Source organism: Anarrhichthys ocellatus, unplaced genomic scaffold (assembly GCF_004355925.1).
Source record: "Anarrhichthys ocellatus isolate YVR2014 unplaced genomic scaffold, GSC_Weel_1.0 scaffold4, whole genome shotgun sequence".
Lineage (NCBI taxonomy): Eukaryota > Metazoa > Chordata > Actinopteri > Perciformes > Anarhichadidae > Anarrhichthys > Anarrhichthys ocellatus.
In genome coordinates, this window is record NW_022280034.1 from 1348175 (window position 1) to 1357804 (window position 9630).

Sequence of the window (9630 nt, forward strand, 5' to 3'; positions counted from 1 at the left end):
GCATGAACATGTGTGCATGTCCATGTGTGCATGTCCATGTGTGCATGAACATGTGTGCATGTATGTGTGCATGAACATGTGTGTGGCTGCATCAAACATAACATGTCTTGCTAATGTATGATGTGTTTCCTGCAGTGGGAGTATGTTTTGTGTGTGCGCTTAGTGAGCTGGCAAACCACTGAAACATCAAAGGGGACCAGTGGGGGACTATTAAACACACACACACACACACACACACACACACACACACACACACACACACACACACAGCGGGGGCACTGCTGCAGGGGTTTGTGTTGCATCGGAGGAGACGAGACACCCCCGACTCCCCCGGAGGAGAGAGGAGCGATAACCAATCCAATGAGCTGCCGACCGGCAACAAATAGGGAGAGAAAACGATGTTCATGTGTTCATCATGAGCTAAGAAAGACGAGAGAAACGTACCGAGTGAGGAGAAGAACACACGGCACACAGAATGGAAAGATTATGAGAACGGTGGCGTGACAGGGGGAAGGCTTCCATGTATCCAGAATACACATTATAGTCAGATAAATACTGTTAGTACTGTTAAGCGATCGTCTCTGCCTCAACCTGCTACGCCGAGAGGAGAGGTGGGATTCATAGGTACTCGTGTGTGGAGTCACAGTCCTCTGTAGCTCCACGTCAGGCTGCAGTCTGAGCCCGCCCACTCTTTAGCCGTCCAATCAAAATGTGAAGCATTTGATTGGAATCCTTTTTGCAACTGTAAACCGCTGAAATATTCAGTTTCAGTGTGAAATGCGTCAGAGTACAGACGCTAAAGACGCTAAAGATGCTCGAACCAACAATTTATTCTGGTTCATAACTCGATACTTCACGACTCTCAGCATCAAACCCATAAGACGCCAAAAAGAGGCTCTGTAATTTCCTAAAACAGCTGATCACTGTAGTTTTTATCAAACAGGAGTTCATGTGTTGGGACTATTTTCAGCCAGGGATGAATACACAATTTGCTTTTGAAAACTATTCCTATAGAGAAGCTTTTAAAAGGATTTTGTGCTTTTATGTGTTTATTTGAAATGTATTAGTGTTATCAGACATTTTTATTTGGGTGGTTCTTTCTTGAAGCACTTTTATAAATGAACTACAGTGTGTGTGTGTGTGTGTGTGTGTGTGTGTGTGTGTGTGTGTGTGTGTGTTACAGGAACAACAGTGAGGCTCACTGATGTGTTTTTAAATGGAGCTCAACAGCTCAGAGGAAGAAGAGATATCAGGCTTTGATACATTCAATACTTCATTGTTGTTTTGGTGTTTGCATGGGATTCATGGACAATAACAAAAACACAGAATATCAGCCATGTTCTCTTTGACACATTTATATTTTATTCAATTCTAAAGCAGCTGCTTTTCCATTGTTCCATTTCAGAAGTGTTGATATTCGCTGGATCAGCGATAGGTCTGCAGAGAGCCTTTCAGAGCATCACTTGGTGGTGTAAGTGCGGTGCGCTGCAGTAAGTGCTTCGGTTAGCGTGTGCGTAGCAGCACGATCTCCCAGCGGCTACATCGTGAGAGGTCAGAAGGCTCCGTTCAATCAGCATAATGTATTCAGGTGAGTCTCAGGTGGAGCTAATAATGCATTACAGCCTTTAGTTGCTCTCAACAGTCTGGCATTAGTTTGTCTAGATGAGAAGGAAACACTGACGTTTGAATTCGGGTTTGAATTCACACACGTTTGGTTTCATCTTACGAACCAGTTAAAATCTTTACTTTAGAATCCCCAAATCACTAAAACTGATATTTTCTAATTTACCTCTCAAGCCATCTCCCAGTGTCCACGGCTTTCATAGTTCTAGCTTTAGTTTGAGATTTCTACCTCAACAAAGGTGAATTTAGAAATCTGGTTCTATTTGCATATTTTTAAATGTGTTGCATTAACAATGCTGTAGAAACGGGAAAAAAATGTTTTTACATTCGTTTAAAAAGAGATGAAGCACTTTTTCTTTGCAGAATAAATTGTGACATTTAACTCACATGACTGATCAGCTGTTTCTGCTGTCAGTGTCTTCTTGGATATTCTCTTAACGTGTGAACGCTCGTCTTCGCCTCCGGACAGAATCAAACATGTCCGACACCAGCTGACATGAAAACGAAATTCAAACTTGCAAAAGTGTAACAAATTCCTGAAGACCTCCATGTTTCCATCGGTTGGATGGTCGAGGCTTCTTGTTTCCGCGTCACAGCCTCTACTTCTTCTTCTACTTACTGTTTACTGGCAGATTACAGCCATGAAAAGCCTTTAGCGCCACCTTCAGCCCAAACTAAACCGTAGCAGAGTTTATTCCCTCCAAACCAGTTTAAAGGAAACGCTGCTACATTTCAAAAGTTTGCAGTAAATCGCTTGACAATCACATAGAAACATGTCTGTTTACGCCGGATAATCCTCAAAATAACCCTTTCTGAGGGACTATTTCTTCGGTAGAGAAGCTGGGCGTATTAATCCAAACCTTAGTGGCTGATTCTAGTGGCACGTTACGACTCAATTATCTTGATAAGATATTTTTAGAATCAAAAATGGTTTATTGCCACGTATGTTTGCACACACAAGGAATGTGGCTCTATGAGTACTGTGTGACAATAAACACAGTGCATTTATAAAAGACGTCATTAAGGAATAAAAATATGAAAATTGACAGTAAAACATGATAAACAAAGAATCTAATTAAGAGTGAGTTAAAACAAGTCTGATATTAAAGAGTCGAGTGTTTATTTAAGTGAAGAGTGGAGCAGGGATGTGTAAATGTATGATGTCCCTTTAGAGCTCTCTAGACTTTGATCACATGGAAGAATCTTTGACTGCTGTGTGTTTGTTGTTCCAATAAACTGGTCCACAGTTTACATTCTCACCGTTAATAAGCTTCCTTTCAATGACTGAGCACATGTTTTTTCCAGGATTGTTGAGGCCGAGTTCATAAGTTCACAGTCCTGGTGTGAACTCACTCTATAACTTATCTTTGCATTAATATTTCCACGTGATGGGAGTCGAGTTCCCCAGTTTTGGGAACTCAAAGCCAGTTTGAAGCGCTTCAGCTGCAGCTACAGATTATTAAGAGAGAGAGCATGAAGCCGGCAGCGACTGACGACCGCTAATGGCTCCATTTCCAGATCTGCTTGTGCATTTCACATTTCACACTATTTACATCCCAAGCTTGCCAGTGCTTGGTAAAAAAAAATGACTCCAACTGAAAATGAGGTTTGATTTTGATGGTGTGGGCACATTTTCAGAGGCAACGGAGAGGTTCAGAAATCCTGGAGGCAAACCGTGTGTTTGTAACAGTGTGGGCTTAAATTTGGCTCAGGCGATAACTAATCCCATCTCTCATATTTCCTGTCACTAGGTAAACTCTTTAATACAGTACAGATTACACTTTCACAGCCGTCTCCAGCTCTACATTTGGGACCGCTCAGAAGCTCTCCGCCTCCTGCTAATCAAGTAAAAGCCCAGGTGTAAACTGACCCGAGGCCTGGAAGCGGGCAAACCTGCAAGTGAGGCACATTAAGTGCGATTTCACACCTACAGTGTGTTGGGCTTCAATAGTAATAAAGGAAAAAGAGGAGCATGCTGCACAGCGAGCACATGCAGCATTTAAGGGCAGGAATCGATGATGACAGATGATCTTTTATGTTGTAATATCAATCCATCTGGTTTTAACTCAAAACCACAAATGTTAACCTCACGGTGGCGCTAGAGGAAACGTCAGATCATTACCAAAGTCATTAGGATTCATCCTCTGGGGACCATGAATGTCTGGACAAAATTTCATGACAATCAATCGAGTAGATTTTGAGATATTTTACAGGAGAAGGGAGAACTTTGACCTGCTGGTGGCGCTAAAGGATATGTCAGATAAGTACCGAAGTCATTAGGCTTCCTCCAATGGCGACCACGAATATATCTGTTTCCTGGAAATCCATTCGGTTGGCAGTCACCATCTTGTTTTTTTGCAATCAGAAGTGACACGAGAGGGCGGAGGTAAGTACAAACACGGGCAACTTCCAGACTGGACAACGCCGTGGTAGCGACCTGTCAATCACTGTGTAGCCCCGCCCTAAAGCATCCCCTGCTTCATGGTCTGTTTGACTCTAAATGGACCATAATGTACTAAATGAACATCATGCTGTATTGAAGAAGACTTGAAACTAGAGATTGAGACCATAAACTCATGTTTACAATGTTTACTGAGGTAATAAATCAAGAGAGAAGTAGAGTCATTTTCTCATAGACTTCTATACAACCAGAGGAGTCGCCCCCTGGTGGACACTAGAGAGAATGCAGGTTTAAAGCACAAACACCGAATCTTTTAGTCCAGCCTACAATGCTCTGAACAGCAGTCAAAGAGCACAACACCGAACCTATTTGAATCAATGTTACCTTCACTCTAACCTCAGACAGAGAATCAGCAGAAATCAGAACTCAACCAACTGTTTTTCCGGATAAACTGGACCACACATCGTACTTCACACAGAAGGATTCAGTCTATCCTTCAATTCAAAGCACAGCACTTATGAGCCACCAATCAATCTCCATTTGAAGTAAAGAATTCAGTTTACTTGCTGAGACAGAAATTTCCCAGCAAGAGAGAGTTAAACACAAAAGTGTGCGCCGACATGTGACCGACACTGAATGCAACGGAGAAAAAAGGCAAGGCAAGCAGGCATGCAAAGACACAATGAGAAGTTATCCTATTAAGAGACAAATCCACACAGAGGGACAGATTTACGCTGAAACACAAACACACAGTATTGGCACTGACCTTGAAGCTCCAGTAGTTTGGTTGTTGCTAAGGGGGGAGAAAAACAAAGAGCGAAGGAGACAGAAAAGGGACAGGGAGGGTGAAAGAGGAGGGAAAAGGGAGCCAGTGTGAGACATTTTCTCATGTGTTAAGCTGCAGAACACCAACACCACAAAACATCACCGGCTGGGTAGAACCAGAGAAAATGCTTCGTCACTCAGCTCCAATGTGGAGACATGTACGAGACACCACAAAGAGCGATTAAAGAAGGTTAAAATGGTTCATTATTTCTGTGCAGCGAGTGCGGTACAGCCCAAAATGTCTTCACCGCTTTGCTGTAAAAAGGACAACAAGTCGCAGTGAAGCAAACAAACCAATAAATTGCCTTTTTATTTTTATTTTTTCATACATTAGGCTTGGTGAGAAAATGATGGGCTAATTATTGTGATGATAGCCAGATTAACTTGCGTTGTCCTTCAGTGCCATCATTATAGGACTTTAATTGCTTGTAATTGCTTCTCAGCAATTAATCAAATGTTTACAGTGACTTCACACACGCTAATGATGGAGCTCCTGAATTCCACCCCTCGCTCTCTCCGGAGGTGCAGAGTTGTCTGGCGTGGACCCAGGAGCTGGATTAAAGCGATGCACACACTGGATTAAGGAGCTGCCATTTACACTTTTTCTGGGAGGAGGCCAACGTTCAGGTCAACGTCCTCCTGATTGTTTTAGACACAGCCGCCGAGGCTGCATGCAACTGACATTCAGTTGATGCATAAGAATTATATATGCAAACACTGTGCACTTCTGTTCTTTTTGTATCACGGCTGAGGAAAGTTTCTCTCAATATGTACAGTCACTCACTCTCCGGGACCGCAAGTGTTACAGCGAGGACGGCTAGCTAACTAGTCAGCTAGCTAGCTAGTCTCCACATGCTCTCCTGGCGGCGAGTTGGCTCTTCTAGTGTCGCCAATTGACGCAAATGGATTGTTAGACCCAGCGCTAGCACACTGTTGGGCTCATTTTCTGTAACCAGTGTAGCATGACAATATGGTGGAATTAGCATGGTAGCTAGCTAGCTAACTAGCCAGCCGCTAAATTAGTAAAAATGTAACAACTTCATGCCTAGGAAAAAAATGTAGGAAAGCACATTGCAAACAACCAGTGGCAACTTTGTTTGGATCATTTTCTGGAACCAGTGTAGCATGAAAGCATAGCGAAATAAGCAAGCTAGCTAAGTAGCTAGCCGTCCGCTAGTTATCTTGCTAATTCCACCATGCTTTAATGCTACACTGGTTACAGAAAGTAAGCCCAACAGCCGGCCATGTCTCCATCTCTCTAATAGTTTAGCCTGTTAGCAACATTTCTCTAATAGTTAATAGTAGAGAAAATAGAAGCATCTTTGTGTTTGGACAGTTGAGAGAAAGAATTTCACTACTTTGATTTCTACATAATTACAAAGAAACTTCTGACGCCGACTCATCACATAAACACGGAATAATTCAAATTTCTATGGATAATATTTAATATATAATAGTGTCAACAACAATCCCTGTGCTATACCTCTGTACTGTACGAGCAAATTATATATTTTTACAGTTTAAATACATATTGTTCCTTGTAGAACATGTAAAACATATTTCAAGTCAAAGTCAACAAATCAATAAGTAATTGTCTAAACTGCATCACATATGTTGTGAATAAAGAGGAATTCCCTCAGTAATTAATCTCCTGTGTAGGTGGAACATAACTTATGTTTGAGCAGCTGTTCTGGGAGCTTCCTGGATCCCCAAATATTTCCTCTCAGCTGCAACTTTTAAAATCCATCTCACTTCATTTTGAAAATGGGAGTTGAAGGACGGAAGAAAAGAGGGTTTGTGAAAGAACGACCGACAGGCCCGTGGGCTGCCGTGACCCAGATTTCAGAGCTCCGTGTGGTTCGTCCGCCGACCAAAACAGCGAAATCATGCCTGATCGGAAGCCACTGAGCTTATTTAACCCAATACTTAAAGTCTACCTGGACAGGTTCTGCTTCCTAAATGATGTTGTTCAGCCTTTCTGTCTTTAAGTAACATGTTGTTAAGTGTCTAACTTCTATTTAGAGAATCTGTTTGACTCAGGTGACCACATGGAGAACATGCAGTAGATGAAAAATATAAGAAATGATGTATAAGTATTCAGCCTGAACAAAGTTTGGACTTTCTTGACACCATGTTACATGGTTTCCTCCAAGTCTTAACATTTGTAGAATCTATTAATCAGAACATCACGCTGCATTAACAATAACATTCAAACTTCTTACTGCTTCTTATTGTGTGAACTATTGCTATAGTGAGGTCTGACTGAGAAAGTTCTTATTCGAAGGAAAACCTCCAGAAAGACTTTTAAGAAATCTTTCTGGATTAGTTTTAAATTTAGAAGAGGAGACAAAGATGAATATTACAAACATCAACAATTCCTCTGTTGAACATGAGCTGCCATGTTGTTGCTTCTCTTCTCTGCTTTTGAAATCAGTTGTCTTATTTCCTAATTATAATAAGATAACAATTTGATAAACTATGGTTCATATGGACTCCAGTAAAACAAAATGACTGATCATCAGCTCTGAACTTTCACACTCAGACAGTCACAATGAACAGTCAGATGGTCGGTCAGACGACTTTAAGTTATGTTGAGTTATGTTTTTTAAGAAATGTATGCAACAATATTTACTGTCCGTTTTAATCAAACTCTGGTGTGGACCAAAACATCCGATCTCCGATCTCTGGACCGTTTTCATGCCAACAGGGGTGGCCCGGTTGCCGTCAGCGAACATTTCATTTGTTGAGACGGACGAAGGTTAAAACGACTGAAGTCTGACGTTTGATCGACATCTCTCGAGAAGAGAATCTGGTGAACAACGTCCACACAAATAGTGACGTTTATAAGGTAAAGAAGATAAACTGGAGCAGAACAGACGAGTGTCGAGTTAGAATAAAAAGAAGCAGACTAAATAAAAAAAGTATTGATTTCACCATGATTCAGACTAACAAGAGACAACAACTCCTCATTAAAAGAGCTCATACGACATCACTGCACGAAGGGTAACCTGAGCACAGGAGCAAGCAGGAGTCAATGTGGCCATTAAAACTGATCTCAGGCCTGTTTATAGGAGATAAACTCTGCTGCAGATACAGAAAGAAAGACATTGAAGTAGTTTATCTCACAGGGAGAATGGCTCCATTTTCTTTCTGGTGAAACTTTGTGTTTTCGTTACGTCTGCTGTACTCATTACCGTTTTAAACTGCCAGATGGGCCAGAGGAACTGTACTCGATGAAATAAAGAGTATTTTAATGCTCTTCTGTCTGCAGTTTACATGTAACGTCTCCACGTTAGACACTAAAGTGAAAGCATCAAGATATCAATGAAAGATCATCATCATGTTACACATTCACATGAAACAAAACAATCAATGAACTCACATTTCTCACCACTTTGCTTCCTGCTTTTTATCCTAAAAGAACATTAAAGCCGTCACCAATAACGTCTCGACACACGGAGCCACAGCGCTCTCCGACCTCCGGCTGACTTCCTGTTTGGAACTTTGAAGGTTCACAATCACAAGTTGACAACTAGGAAACACCATCATCACAGGATGATTGTGACGGAAACAAACTGAGGAATCGTGTATCCTGAGAGCTTCATTTATTCACCTTCCATTGGAAAAAACGGTGAAATCTACCACGAATAGTTTAATGCACCATTTTTGAACATAAAAGCTGTCTCCTCTCACACACAATAGGGACGACTGACTGCAATGTTCCTCAATCGCTTGAGCTGAAAATCCCCAAAGCGCCCATAGGAAGGTAGACGAGCCTGACCCGCATGACAAGTAGCCATCTTTGTACCCACCCTCTTTTTTTATATAAATATATATATATACATATATATATATATATATATATCTCCTCTCCAGCCCCAAAACACACCAACACATGTGCATTCACTCTCACACATCTGTGCACACACACACATGAACACACACACATGCACACACGTCGCTGCGACAGCACGGACACACCTGGTCAACACCTGTCTGCAACACACACATTTAGTCAAAAGGGAGGCGAGGATGAGTTGTGGCGGTCTACCTGTCACATGCACAACATGCACACAACACACACACACACACACACACACACACACACTCCTGCAGCAGCAGCAGCAGCGTCACGCTTCAGTAAAATGTCTCAGCTGAAGGAATGCAAAGACGGAGGTTAGAGAGAGAGAGAGAGAGAGAGAGAGTTACCGTTGTTACTTAATGAGCAGGTCGGCCGCCTCGTGCATCCTCCCGCTCCACACGCCTCCCTCTTCTTCCTCCTCCCCTCCTCCTCTCCATCTCCATCTTTCTCTCTTTTTATTTTTTCTCCCTCTTCACTGCGGCTCGGTGTCTTCCTCGAGCCCCGAGGATCCGCCAGAGTCCTCCCTCACTGGTACCCGTAGTAGAGCCTCAGAGGCTGTTAGCATCTCTTCCTGCTGCTGCTCCTCCTCTCTCTCTCTCTCTCTCTCTCTCTCTCTGTCCGTCACCCTCTCTCTCCTCTTGTCCCTGACTCAAACGATAAAAAACACCCTCCCTCTTTTCCTCCCCTCTCTCTCTCTCTCTCTCTCTCTCCTTGCTGCCGTTACTTCTCACTCAGAACAACCGTATGATATCACCCGGGTTGCCTTATATGGAGGGAAAGAAAAAAAACGGTGGGTTGCCATGACGATGGCAGACTCCACCTGTCTCTCTCCCCCCCTCTCTCTCCCTCTGTCTCTCTCTCTCCCCCTCTCCCCATCTCTCTCTCTCTCTCTCCCTCTCCCCATCTCTCTCTCTCTCTC

At 42.6% G+C, this 9630-nt stretch overlaps 1 protein-coding gene across 5 annotated transcripts in view; it reads right to left on the reverse strand.

The window, feature by feature from the left end:
- LOC116381783 (SRC kinase signaling inhibitor 1-like) overlaps positions 1-9630 on the reverse strand; it is a 78887-nt gene that overhangs the window by 29579 nt on the left and 39678 nt on the right. For 4 of the 5 annotated variants that reach the window (XM_031844210.1, XM_031844206.1, XM_031844207.1 and 1 more), the window contains one exon: positions 4791-4817. The exons of the other annotated variant lie outside the window; for it this stretch is intronic. In XM_031844210.1, the coding sequence (XP_031700070.1) occupies positions 4791-4817 (27 nt within the window). The remainder of the gene's footprint in view (positions 1-4790; positions 4818-9630) is intronic. 5 annotated transcript variants of the gene reach the window in all.